Source organism: Triturus cristatus, chromosome 10 (assembly GCF_964204655.1).
Source record: "Triturus cristatus chromosome 10, aTriCri1.1, whole genome shotgun sequence".
NCBI classification, from domain to species: Eukaryota; Metazoa; Chordata; class Amphibia; order Caudata; family Salamandridae; genus Triturus; species Triturus cristatus.
In genome coordinates this window covers 406829892-406844817 of record NC_140593.1, presented here as the reverse complement: position 1 = coordinate 406844817, position 14926 = coordinate 406829892, and the positions used below count along the sequence as shown (strand labels likewise).

General features: G+C 41.8%; 1 protein-coding gene across 2 annotated transcripts in view; it reads left to right on the top strand.

Moving 5' to 3' along the window:
* The window catches only part of PRTFDC1 (phosphoribosyl transferase domain containing 1), a 225685-nt gene extending 210961 nt beyond the window's left edge, over positions 1-14724 (top strand). For both annotated transcript variants that reach the window (XM_085631693.1, XM_085631692.1), the window contains 2 exons: positions 11260-11336; positions 13698-14724. In XM_085631693.1, the coding sequence (XP_085487819.1) occupies positions 11260-11336; positions 13698-13745 (125 nt within the window). In that variant the 3' untranslated portion in view covers positions 13746-14724. The remainder of the gene's footprint in view (positions 1-11259; positions 11337-13697) is intronic.
* Positions 14725-14926: the final 202 nt, after the last annotated feature.

Below are 14926 nucleotides of genomic sequence, written 5' to 3'. Positions count from 1 at the left end.
CGGAATGGGTAGACTGGACTGGAGTGGTGTAGGTTGGGGTAGATTGTAGTGAAGTGGAGTAGATTGGAGCAGATTAGATTGGAGTGGAGTGGGGTAGATTGGGTGTAGAGTGAAGGGGTGTTAGAATGATGGAGGAGCATAGAGTGAAGGAGCGCAGAACGGAGAGGTGTGGCGTCTTCACGTGGAGTTCCATGTTGAAGAGTTACGTGGAGTCTAATAGAATAGAGTGAGATTTTGTAAAGTGGAGTGTTGTGGAGTGGAGTGGGGTGGCATGGTGTAGAGTAGAGAGGCATAGAGCGGAGTAGAGTGTTGTGGAGTGTTTTCTTTTTTTAACAACACATTTTTATGGATTTTCCAGGGTACCAAATGGGCAAGGCCCAGGAAAGATAGTACAAATAGTGTGTGTGGCAAATAGTACGTAGGTACATCATACAAAACCCATATAGCCTGCAGAACATCAAACAACACCGAACACAGTGATAGAATGTTACATGCACATTATACATAGATACCCAGCCACAGATAGTCAAAGTCATTGGGCTAAACAGGTGAGTTGCTAACCACCAATTGCTCAGTGGGATCATGGGAGGCTATTGGATGTACATCGACACCTCTGTAAGCGGCCCAACGGGTCCAGATCTTCCTGTGTTTCTGTGGGCACCCTCTCGCCTGAAAAACCACAATTTTGGCAGTCATACATCTGTCTATTGCCTTTTTTCCATCCAGCAAAGCTGGGCGGGGACAAAGCCTTTCAATGCTGTGCGATATCCCTCTTAGCTAGAGTGAGACCCAGAAATAAAAGGTGCTGCTTGCAGCGGTACCTCCCCCCCCATGTCATCTGTAAAATGTAAAAGCACCAATCTGGGGTCGAACGGGACAGTCCATGCCAGAACCTGGCCCAGGCAGGATGTCACGCTAATCCAGAATGTCTGAATCTCCAGACAGCTCCACACGGTATGTAGAAAGGAACCATCGTCCGCGCTGCAGCAGAGGCACAGAGGAGACTGGATGGCACCCATTTTCCACAAGCTATGGCGAGTGTAATATACCCGGTGGAGGTACTTAAACTGGATAAGTCAGTTTCGGGAAGACACCGCCGCATACCGGGCCTCCGTCCAGTCATAGTCTGTGAGGGCCGGCAGATCAGCTTCCCATGCCGCTCTAGTTTTGTGGATGGTGGTCTTAGTGTGTGTATTAAGCGTCTGATAGATTTATCTGATTTTGTGATTGCCCTATGTCCCCCATCAGTAAGCGGCCTTCTAGCGGGTGGAATTCTGGTAGGTCCTCCAATTGATTTAACAGGGGGTCTAATGCGTGTCGAAGCTGCAAGTAACGATGGAACGGAGATTTATGTAAATCATAATCAGATTGCAACCATTGAAAGGACTTAAGGGTAGTGCCCTGCATGACATCCCCCAGCATAGATATCCCAATAAGGTCCCTTTTACAGAACCCGCTTGGAGCAGAAAGAGGCTGCAGATAGGTGCCATGCCAGAGGGGAGTGGAGCCAGTTAGTCTGCCCCACCATCCAATGGACCGAACCGTGCGTCACCAGATCTGTACACAGTATGTGGATTGCGTACACGTGTGCAGCGCACCCCGTGCCACAGGAATCTATTCAGTTGCATAAACCACGTTGGAGGAATAGTGGATGGATTGGTGCTCAACCCCGTGGTTTCGCCAAAGATTCTAAGGATCTTGAGGACGATGGACCCCGAGAACCACGGGTCTGACATTAAGAAAAGAGCATCATCAGCGTAGAGCGCGATTCTGTCTTAAGTAGGTGTGGGCCCAAGGTCGCCATATGTGGGCGCATGAAGTCGCTGGGAAAACCATCCAGGCCTGGGGCTTTACCTGGATGAATGTTTGCTAACGCCGCCTGTAGGTCATCTATCGTTATGGGACTATCCAGCAAGTCCCGTACTTGATCGGAGAGCTTACGGAGAGAGATATCCGAAAGAAATTCATCAATGAGGGACTCCGCTATCAACTCCCTTTCTCGATAGAGATTGGAGTAAAAGGATGCGAAAGCTTGGACCACCGTTTCGGGGAGGTGCATAATGCTCCATCCGGGGCCCTCAGGAGGGGTACCTGTACAGGAGTTGACCTAGCCCGATGAAGCATTTGGCTGGATTTATCGCCCGATTGGGGGATCCTGTGCTGGGTCGCCAGCCACGCTTCCTTGGCCTCGTCAGTAAGGAGCTGATTAATTTGCTGTTGGATATGTAAGAGATTGTGGCGAGAGCTGGGGTCTGACCCTTCTAACATTTGCGACTCTAACTTGCTTTGACGGTCCTCTAGTTCCAGCACCTGTGTCAGGCGCCTCATTTTCTCACCTGTACGGAAGCTTAGGTCTGCCCACCTAATCGTTGGCTTGAGGGCCTCCCACAGTATTGTACGCGATGGGGATGAATCTACATTAAACTGAAGATATTCCGCAATGGCGAGTCGTAAAGTCTCCTGATATTTAGCGTCCCGGAGTAGCCAAGGGGGCATACGCCACCTGCAAGGGGTCTGTTGGACCTGCAGGCGTAACTTAATTTGAACGGACGAGCACATTTTGAATTGAAATGACATTTACATTTGCACAGACATACAGTTTTATTGCGCACAAACGATAAAGTGTAGAAATATCATCAGTTAGTGTAATGATGTGTTGTAATCATATTCAAATATTTGTTTCCACCTCCCTTAAGTATTACAAAAAATAAACATGATTTCTACTTTCCTAATCCTGATGTATCAGCACAGTTCATTTATTTTGTTGTGTGCTGCAAAAAAGCCTTTCATTTCACAGTAAGATTATCCAAAAAATTCTCTCACTTTGAAGTCTGAGAAAGAAAAGTAAACAATGATTCTCAAGAGTGGAGATGCACACCATCTTCTTACTTATCCATAATTCACCGTGTTTAATTAGAGTGCGTGTAGTTTGGTTTGGTGCCGTGCCCAACCGGCACCTGGGTAAACACATGATCAGACTGGGGCGAATCGTCGCCCCAACCAAACGCACAGCTCAGGTCGCCATTTAGGCTGTTAGCCAATCCTATCAAGTTAATCCATATATTCCATTGAAATCCAATTTTATAAACATTTTGTGCAACTTTTTCATCGTTAACTTTTCCGCACGCGGAGTGGATATGCCAATTTTCAAATTTTTCTCATGTTTTGGCTGGGCCATCCGAACCCCTTTGTTGCGCAAAGCACGAAAGAAGCAATTTCGTCCGAGGCAGTGTTTATTGTAAAACCCAATGCATTTCGGGCAACTGGGGCCCTTCGTCAGGGGTTGCTAAAATGACAAATAAAATGACCAATATTACCATAAAACTTCTACCAACATTTAGACTGAGACATTAATGTGTAATCAAATTTGAATATTCCATGTGAATTAACATGCTTTACACCGCTTCTCATATTGTCAGTAAACATTATTGCACTGGCGGGATTCTCAAACATTACCTAACTTTTATCTCTCCCACCCACCTTACTATCTGTATCCATAGTCTGTCTAGTCCCCAGTTGCTTCTGTAATCCTTCCTTCATTTGTCTTTTATGTTTCAACAGTGCGTGTTTGCCCTGTTTAACCTGCCAGATTTCCAACCCTTTTATTGACATTTCCCGCCAAGCTTATACTCACAACAAACTCCCCCACTTGTGCACTCCAATTGCAAAACATTCCCACTATAAACATACTCCTTTCTCCCTTTCCTTCACTTATTGCACTGACTACTTTATTCACACTCACCGCATCCCGTATACAACTCACCTCCACCAACCCTTTATTTACACAGCTGTATTCACTCCTGTTCCTATTCACTCTCTTCAAATTCCACTCATACACTATCAAACATACCCGACATACTGCATGCCTATTCAGGTTCACATACCTAATCTCGCTTTCACATCATTCTCCCCACCTCTTAAATCCGATTATACCAAGCGCACTTCCCCTCCAACGATAAACACATTCACTCTCCAATCTCTCCAACCACTACTCCACACCACCATCATTAAAATGTATTTTTACTCTTTTTCTTCGCTCTAACATCCATCCTCGCTCGGCTACATAATCAACATTACTCTAGCGTTTGCGCTGCATCCCATACCTGTTGCTGCCATTACAGGACAACCGTCTTCATTGCTTTACTAACAGCTGCTAATACCCTCCCTATTTCCACCCCTTATTTAAACACATACACTCATTTCTCATTGGTCTATTGACTTCTTTTTTCCCGCCAAACAGATTACGTGAAGCTACTTTTCCGTCACAAGGACTGCATTACCCACAACCCAATGCAGTTGTGGGAACTTGCACCAAAACATACTCATCACTTGGTTTTAATGTACTGAAAAATGTTCGTAATATATATAACTGCAGTCCATATATCATTTTATACTGATGAAGGTTTGCCAGTTCACATAACTCCGACACCGTCTTTAAAGACGAACCAAGATATCTCGCCAGCTGTGTGGAATCGTACAATGTTCATTGTTCCTCATTCAACTTTCACTTTTTTATTCCGCGGGTGCAATCCCTATGTAGGGCATTCATTTCAACAATGATTCTCAAGAGTGGGGATGCACACCATCTTCTTACTTATCCATACTTCGCCCCAGTCTGATCAAAGAAAAGTAAACACCATGCTCCCTCATAAGATAGAGCCTGTAATTTGACCTTTGCCTTTGAATGCACAGCAAATGTACCAAGATAAGAATAAGATTTAAAGGCCTGTTTACAGGAAACGAGCGCTCGGATGGATCCAATAAACAAGCAATGCTCCACTGGATAGAAGAAAACAAGCTGGACAGTCTAAAACAAATAAAGCCAGCAAATAGAAAGCAAGCAAATGTGAGTTAAAAACCCAATGGCCGGCAATGGGAGGAATACATTTCCAAGGAAGCTTTCGGAATGCACACAAGAAGTCGTTAGCAAACAAGACAGCACAGCTGTCTGGTAGTATTTGACCTAAAAAAAAAGATGTGGTCAGGACCTTAGCGAGGCACATGAGGCTTGATGCCATTGACTGGCCATTAACCTAGGTTTAAAATGCAGCTGCTGAATGATGCCCATTCCCAGCCAGTCTAATTCATCGTTGTTGAAGCTTGCAGCAACGATATTGGAAAGTTTAGGCGCAATGATTGAGAGACTACTGAACCAGTCGTTCCTCCGTCCTCTCAGTTTTTTGTAGTAAAAACAACTCAGGCTGACAGACTCCGTTTCTGAATTCCTTTAGCACCTTCTTCAGTGATTAGCCTCCTGGTTCCATAGAAGCTCCTTAGTACTGCAGTGACCTGTCCGCTAACAAAATGGCTCCTCCAGACAGCCTCTTAAATGCGTATCCTTATATCAGCAGGTGGGCGATGTGTTGTGTCTCTTACAGGATGGGCTTTAACATCTACCCTGTCTGCCTACTTAGAATATGCTTTGCCTCCATTCCACACATTTGTGTCCAGATATATCTAAATTCAAACTTTTTGTCCCAGCTTGACTGCTACTTAATGAGGATTGAGACCATGGTTTTATCTTTTCTAGCAACAAATTATTCAGCATGTGTTTTGTTCTTTAGTGCGCTGTTTGTCACTACTTTACAGACTGGTTGACTACTCGGGTGCTGCATGATCACTGGGAACTATCTGTCCGCAGCTAACCTGCAGATGGATGACGCCCTCTATCTGATGTAGTAGCGCTTGTTTAACTGTTGGGAGTCTACTTGCACATAGCAGGTTCTAAGAAATCACCCCCCGAAAAGGAGAAATTTGTGTGAAGCTCTACTATGACACTGTTGATTTTATCTTTCAATGTCTTGGATGATACAGTGCCCACATGATGGAAAACTGGGTGCTAGCAGAGGGCACTGCCTTATGCCTAGAGAAATACAAGGGAATATGTAGAAAACCACAAGCGGATCAATGGCAAGAATTTGTAGACCGACTGTTTTCTAACTGTGGAGGCACAGAGAGCATGAAAGAGGTCTACAAGCATGAGCACATGTGCAAAGGACACAACCTGCACCGCAACGCCCAAGGAACGTCCTAGTTCTCGCATCCATCAGCCTAAAGGTTTGGTGTTCCCAAACAGTTCCTCATGCCAAGATCCTGGTACCCCTCTGGAAGCCTTTCTTATAAAGTCCAAAAAGAGTACAAATGGTCTCTCTCAAATGCCTTTACTCTTTTGGACCGCAGTAGGCACAAGCAGAGAAAGAAGGATAGTGTCATGGATAGAGAAGTCTCTTTTAAAGGAAGAAGCTGGAGCCATTAATAATGGGCTTAGATATACCTTTCTTAATAGAGACATACAAGACAAAGTTTGTGAATTCCCATTTAAACCTAACACAGTATCCCTAACAGCTCTCAATGAGCGTTTTTTTTTTTTTTTTTAACGGTATGCCTTTTGAGAGAGAGCATTTCGAACCTTTTAACCTGCATCTCAAACTCTTTGGGTTCCTACTTTTTCCGCATGTGTATAAAGCCTGGAGTAGCAAGAGGGTTTAAACATTTTTTTTAAAGACCTCTAATTCTTTTAATGAGGCGATCTCAAAACCGGTCGCACTTATACAGAGGATTGCTATGTTCCTGTCAACAAAGCTGTCTACTGACCATGTAGGCATCAGAGTCTACCACTTTCATCTTCACTGGCTTAATGCCCAAGAATTCCCTCTGCTGCTACACAGGAGCCCTCCAGGGCTCCTTGTGTAGGTTTCTAACTTCCTGGTACTTTGGGAACTGAGGTAGACCAGAGGACAAACCTAGGTCAGGGCGTTTTAGGTCTTGCTATACCATCATGCTAGAGAGGACAACCCCATCCTGGGTCTTATTATGGGTTCAGTGACTAAATATCGAGAGACAGACTATAGACTTCCCAAAATATCAACTCAAAAATATCGAGGGACAGAATATAGAATGCCTATCTACAAACAGGTAAGTACTAAAATATTGAGTACAAAATATAGAATGTTAAAATATAGTTAACTAAAATATCGAATTGTTTAAATGTATTAAAAATATTATAAAAGTAATTAAATAATAAACACAATTAAATAAAACATAGTTCAAATAATGTAAAAAAGCTTAAAATGTAAAAATAATGAATGTAATGTAAAAAAAATCTTTTTAACATATATACTTAATAATATTATAAAATAATTATTAATCTTAATTATAAAATATTTAACATTATTACAAATATATTTACATATATATATATATAAATAAACCTATTATCTAAATATAAAAATAATATATAATTTAAATAAAGTAATACTTTTCATGTTAATTAATAATTAACACTACATTAAATATAACACAATTAAAAACATTACATAGCTAAGGGAATAACATTAGTATTCACACTCCAACAATTGCAAAAGTAAAGAATTTGTTGGATAGTGGGAGGGTAAAAATTACTATTCCCACTCCAGTGAGTGCAACAGTAGGGAAAGTGTTGGATAGCGTAGGGGTAAAAATTACTATTCCCACTCCAGTGAGTGCAACAGTAGGGAAAGCGTTGGATAGCGTAGGGGTAAAAATGACTATTCCCACTCCAGTGAGTGCAACAGTAGGAAAAGTAATGATTTAATATTTAAATAAGAATAAATTAATTACTCATAAAAAATAATTAAAATTAAATAATCACAAAATATGTAATAATTAGCTAATCATACCAATAAATATTTTTTATTAAAAATGATTTACGTATTAATAATTATTTAGCAACTAATTATTTTCAATCCCAAAAATGTAATAAGTAATACTAAATTTACCAATTAATAAATAATTAACAATAAATTATCAATACACAAAAATAATTGAAATAATTACTTAATTACAATTAAATGACTTCACACCCTATTCCCCTATAACCCACAACCCACTCCAAATAATAAATTGATACAAACATAATTATCAATTAATATAAAGTAATTACCAATTAATAAAAAATAATTACCAATTAATTAAAATTAATTACCAATTAATTATTAGCAATAAATTAATTATCAATACAAATAAATGTAAATTATTATTTACTTAATTACAATTAAATTACTTCCCACCCTATTTCCCTATAAACCCACAACCCGCTACAGAACTAAAACCCAAAATTAAATTAAACATAATTAATAATTAATACAAATTAATATTTAATTTACTATAATTAAATTACTTCCCACCCTATTCCCCTATAAACCCACAACCCGCTACAGAATTAAATTACGCAAAAATTAAATAACATAACATTCATTACTTTAAAAAAATTAAACATACATTACAAAAATGATATATAATTTTAACACATATACTAGCATACATAACACTAAAAAAAAATCGATATTATGGAAATCGATATTTTAAACCCCAATTTCGACATTCTATCCAACTATATTTTGGTAATTCGATATTCTGGCCTCTCTCTATTTTTAATTCGATATTCTGGCCAGTTGATATTTCAAATTCGATATTTTGAGTGTTTACCCTTATTATGGATATATTATTTGACTTCACCTAGAGTTGTGGTGCACCTTAACGCTCCTGTTTGATTCACCAGGGAACTCCTATGCAAACACTACCGAAGACAGAGCATTAGAGAGGAGAAAATCAGGGAAATTGTATTTCCCGATTAACTTGCATTAGAGGGGATGAAGTGAGAGAAAGACGAAATAACACCATTTGTTACTTAAAAAAGTCATTACTCTTCTGCCTGAATCTGGAGTGTTGGCGTGCATGGGCTGTACTTTGCGAAGCTGATCTGCAGGATTCCTGCTTCTGTTATCAGATGTGCAGTGACCGTTGTACATTTTTCGTTTTTGTGATGGACGGGGATCCAGCTTTTTCTGTAAAAACTTAACATTTTGGATTGATTACAACTCCCGTAGCCTTGCCGAGGCCTGTCTGTGGTGGAAGCGTATTTGTTCTTCCACAGTGGGGAGGGTACCATATTACAGTTTCTTGCTATTGTTTCTGGGTAATTTGGTAACCAGTGCTGCCTGCAGAGCTTCACTAACCAGCCAAAATCACAAATGCAAGCTACTTAGAATCTATAGTTCATAGGGGCTAATTTGGTCAGAGAAATGTAAGTTATCTGTCTAAAAAACAACTAAAAAACTATTTGCCAGTCCTATGTACCCAGTTATTTTAGCCTTTCGAACATCTGAATTCCTTACCTTTGTGGGAACCGGAGGTCTTTGGTGGAATTTCATCAGAAATACAGTTTTGAGAGTTCTATTTTATCCCAACACTACCTCATATGTGCATTAGGCCACGTCATTGTATGGATTGAAATCTGACTATAAAATTCCAGATGGTTTTTCCCTGGAGATGGGTCTGCTTCCTGAGCACAATAGCCGTCCCACCACAAGAGGGCGCTTTATGGCTGAGTGCCAAGCTCATCTGTGGACCTTCTGGAAGGAGAGAAAGTGTGAAGTACCTTTGCATCCGCTTTGTGTTTCAGGGATTCTCATCCACTCACTGACATGTACACATGCCTTGACGAGCTTTTGAGGTCACGATATATGTGAAGGTCAACATTTCACCTGCAATAGTGTAAACTACAACCGCCCTGTTAGCTGTCATGTAAGGTGGAAAATACTATCCTGACACGGACTATTTGCGCTCCAGGTGAGGGGAGTGGGGGGGGGGGGGGGGTGGGTCTCTTCCACTGTCTGAGTGAGAGGAGTTAGCCTGTGAATATGCTTTGGCCTGAAGTCCACTCTCAAGGCCCTTTGTGGTGGGGGCTCGTGAATTCTTAGGAGTAAGATATTCTTATTCTTAGACCTGATTTAGAACTTTTTTTCTCTTTGACGAAGTCATGCCTTACTCCTGAAACGTCATGAGTAGGAGTAAGTCTCACCCTCGTCCGCCTAAGGCTAGATTCACAGAAAATAAATTTTGAGCCAGGTCTGAATATCAGTAGAGTAATTCTTGCCTAAGTCAGGAGTAAGACTCAACTATTTGCAGAAAGCTTTGTTGAAATGTTCCTGACTCTCAGGAAACATGCTAGCCATGTAGAAAGGGGGCCTCACACTTTGATCATCCTCAGCTGTTCGGCAGAAGCACCAAGGGGCTCCTTATGTATCCTATGCTGTTCTAGGTAGGCAGGGATTGAGTGCAAGAGGAGAACCCAGGACAGAGTTCTAAACTGGGTGCAGCATCTTTCTATTTTCCATACCAGTACTTAACACCACCATGCACTTACACGTGCAAGCCTATTTTATTACTGTTTTATGGACAGACTAAAGAGAGTGATCTGATTCTGCATTGCAAAACATACCATAATGTGGAGTCCGAGTTGTCAGAGTGGCGTTCCTTATGTATTTTTTTATTTCATGTTTTTTGACACAATAAGGACATTTTGGGATTAATTATTAGGAAAGCACTCCGACCGAGTCGGATCCGGAGTGTTTTCCGACCGAGCCGGACCCCTACAGTCCGACCGAGCGAGTACGATGCGCACGTATGCTGTCGGACTCGGTTCGGTCGGACTCCCATAGAAGTCAATGGGAGCCAGTTGTACGACGCGTACATGCGCTCCCATTGTCTGAATGGGTATGTCTTGAACAAGTGCGCCCCCTACAGTGGGTACGTGTCGGTGCCATCCGCGCCGTACATGCCTGTGTGGGGCAGACCCATGTGTCTCCCCCTATGTGCGAGTCGTACGGCTGCGGGTGTCGGGGGGGGGGGGGGGGGGGGGTCCGACGCAGACCCCCAAAGTCCGACTCCGGGAGCTTTTGCAAGCCGGACATCACAACTCGCACAGGCTGTCCGACACGTGCATCGTACTGGCTCGGTCGTGAATCGCATCCATTGCACGCCACGGTTAGCTTACGACCGAGACGTACGGAGTGGGTCGGACCCGGAAACGACTCGGTCGGTGAATTTTATGTAGCTCGCATCGTACTGGCTCGCTCGTACAGCTGTACGAGTCGGGTGGAAAACACGCGTACGGTTCGTAGTTTTTCCGGCCGGATCACGTTCGGTGCCCTTCCGCCCCGGATCGGAATCGGCCCCTAGGTGTTTAAAGTAAAGAGTAAATATAACTTTCAGCGATGCACCACTGTATTATGAAAAAAACATGCTGCACCTTCCCACAGTAGCTTTTTGTGTAACATGAAAGAGCAACATGTCACCTATAGGCACATAATCACGTAGCCCAGGAAATATGCATGCGGAAGTTTCAGTTTAGTGTATTTTACTGTTTAACATCCACAGATTAGGTAGTTTATATTTTCTGTTCCTCAGTTTAGCAAATAATGTTTTTATTCTACTCAGATGCAGGATTCGAAATTCCAAATTTGTTTGCAGTGGGATACGCATTGGACTACAACGAGCACTTCCGGGATCTCAATGTGAGTACCGTCTTCTCTGGTGTGTGTTTAACATGCATTAAAAGTAAAACATGATCGCGTTTGTTCTCATAGTACCTTTATGGCACGGTGAATGTGGAATGTAGCTCGGCTTTCAAGTGAGAGCAAACACTGTAAAGGAAATAAAATAGGACAATGTCTACAGAAAAAGAACAATGGATACAGTGTTCTTCGAACATGATGAGGCAAAAATGTTGTGACGTCAACAACTTGGGATTGGGCCCTCCCTAGAAAGAATGTCATATCTTACGCTGCACCGTGGACCGATGCCAATGGACTCGCATAAAGTACTAACTGTTTTAAACTATAAAAGGCTTTTAGGTATTTTAAACTATAATAAGTTTTTAGATATCTAAAAGTGAGACAACCTATTTATACAAAGTTAGTAATAATGTTCTGTTAGGCAACTCACATATTTTCACAAATGTAATTATTGTATAAAACAGTGCAGCACGAATAGTGTGCAACATTGTGAATATGCTATGAACACTATACCACTTTGTCAGTCCCTGGGCTTTGGTGTACTGTACGTGTTGTGTATCACAAGGGTATCATATTAGTTGCAACATGTTCAAGCAAAGTTTTACTGATTCTCGTATGCATGTATGTATGTAAGTATGTATGTGGTATTTGTATAGTGTGAACCTAACCAAAAGTCAGCGAACACGGGGTCAAATGCCAAGGGTTAAAGCTTAAGTCCGCATTGATGGAAGGAGTAGCTAGTTTCTAAGAATGATCATGATGTATATTCTTTAAAGGAGTGTGTTGTCATCGCTTTCATAAATTGGAGCAGATTTGTGTGACAGTACTGATGGATACGGGATGGTGTTCCAAAACCTGGTTGCAGAGATGGAAGAAGGCCTGTTGCCTTGTTTTTAGTTTTTTGGCACTTCATCCTCAGCCCAGTGGTGTCCAGGATGCTTGTGTGCGAGAACCATCTGAGATGGTAAGGTTTTTAGCCAGGTATCCAGCGGCACAAGTCTTGCTAGCTTTGTTCATGCTGTTGGTTTTGAAGATGGTAAAAGCGGCAAGAGGAGCCAGTTAAAGTCCATCATGGAGGGACTGATATAATATTTTTTCAGTCTCTTGATACGGTATGCTACAAAGTGTTAGATACTCTTAATGGGTCATTGTGGACACTGGAGGCCAAGGAGATGGGCATTGCATCATCGAGGTGCCCAAGAGAGCTTGAACTGCAGTTATAAAGTGCCTTTCTGGAGGAATGGTTTCACTGTATTTACCAGAGTGAGCTGGTACCAGGCCTTCTTGGTGTTTATGGCGATGTGTTCCTTGAGACTAAGGTCAGTGTCCAGTGTAAATCCAATTGACTGGCATTGGGCTAAAGTTGGGGTGCTTATCCATTCTGGTTCATGTCATTGAGCGAGGTTTGGACTAGGTATTGTTTGTTGTTTGTTCTTGGTAGATAGCATGAGTTCTGTTTTTTGGTGAGGTCAAGCTCCAGGCAGGTTTTGGACATCCAAGCGTGAATGAGGTGCCGGTACTATTTGAAGCATTGGGTGTCTGGAGCAGAAGAGTCTTTCAAATATAGCCGTGAGATTGGCAAGTTGTTGAACTTTGATACTGTTGGCTGTGAGCAGTCTCTGGGCCCTTCATGTAGAGGTAGAAGATGATGGAGGACTCTTCCGGGTGGCGTACTTTATGGTGGCTAGAGCAATCCCTCCACAAAAGCCTTGCAGTCCACCAAATCCTCACAGTTTTTCTCCACCCTAAACCTGTTGCCTGAATACTGTTCCACCATTGACCACTCTCTCATGTCCTCTACTCATTCTGTCACCCATGCACCCTCAGTACTCGACCATTCTGATTTTGGTTGTATGTTGTCCAGTAAGAGTCTAGTTATACATTTTTCATCCATGGACCAAGCCTTCTGTATAGGGTTTTTAGTTATGCTTCTTTGGCTCCACCTCTTTTATTCTGTCTCTTTAATGGCCCACACCCAGGATGCCCTGTTGAGACACCCATTGGACCATACGTAAGTTGCCATGTGGGGATTTTCACCGTACCTGCCTGATGTTCCTTTTAGAACATGTTTGGTGAGAATACGTGGGAACACTCAACTGTGTGAACAATTGTATTAGTCATGGTCCATTACATTTAGTTAAAATCTACCCACCCAGTTATGGGCGATTCAATGTTAGGGTGGGATAGATAGTAGTTTTCGGATATAAAACATTGGTAAAATTCATCCAGTGGCCAGTGACTCAAAGTGGGTGATTTTAAAGTGTACAATGTATATTTTCATGTTCGTTGCATCATTTTATTTCAAATGTTACGTGGTTGTGTATAATTGCCCGCACTGACACAAGTGCTTTCACCTTTTAGCATATATGCATCATCAACGAAACCGGCAAAGCAAAATACAAAGTCTGAAATCCTGTGACCTGGAAGGTGCATACCACCGAAGACTCCCATACGCTCCATGAAGCATCTCGTCAAAGGCTCGCTGAAAAAAACTCTCTACTTTTACATGGGTGATCGCAGCCGGCATTTTCAGTGAATAAGATTAAGGGGGAAAAAATCACAGTGTTGGCAACAAACGGAAAAGTACAGGATTTTGACTTCAGGCTTTCTGCGGTATCATGAAACTACGTGTAATCTTTTTTATTTTAACAATTCCTCAAAAAGAACTGCCAGGTGTGAGTGTTTGTGAAGTGTTTTCTGTAATTCCGTGATATTTGAAGTGTAGAAGCAAGGTACTGTTGATTGTATGTTTAATCCATGATATGCCAAAGAACGAGAATACAGTAAACACCTGTGCTTCAACATTGCTGCTTTATAATAGTGATAGATTTTCTCTATTTTCATTCTGTTTTTAATGAGGTCAAATACATCATGAATTGCGAGGCAATTTCTGGGCACTGTCTTGAAATGTGGCCTCCAATGGCTCCTGTCTGCTCCGAGGGGCTTTGCAATAAAATACGAGGACAGCGATTGTCTTCACTGGTCAGTCGATTCTAATCAAATGGTGCCTTCAGCCTTGTGGTTCCACGATAATACAGTCTACAGTCTTAGTATTCACTGTGATACTGTGACTCGTTTCAAAATAGTGTCTTATCTTATGTAAAGGTAACTTTTTTAAAAGTCTGTGCTAGCAGTAGTCTTTTCTACTCATGGTCTACTGTCGTGCTCTTTTTCCACATTTAAATTGCTATATTTCATCGTGCTTTTTGGTAGTATCACCTATATAGGGCAATTTAAAATGCCCAAGATATATTGTTCTGTAATGTAACATTTTTCTGAGTATGTTTTTCCTTAACAGAAGCTGTACAAATTAAAATAAAAAAAATTGTGACCGAAACTCAAACGTACATCTTTGGTTAAAAAAAACAAATAAAGATTTGAGGACTAACTTGAATTAGATGTGTCCTTTGGTGGGAGGTCACGGACTCATTGTTAAGAGGGTGGAGTTGCGTGCCACAGTCCATGTCAAGAAGTGGTGTCAGGGTGCTATGCAACTGTCCAACCAAAAGCTGGCTGGCATCTGTCAGTCTGCTGCCATCAATGGAGGAGACCCTGCAACACAGAAGAGGCTGACAGGAGTTGGAGCGCAC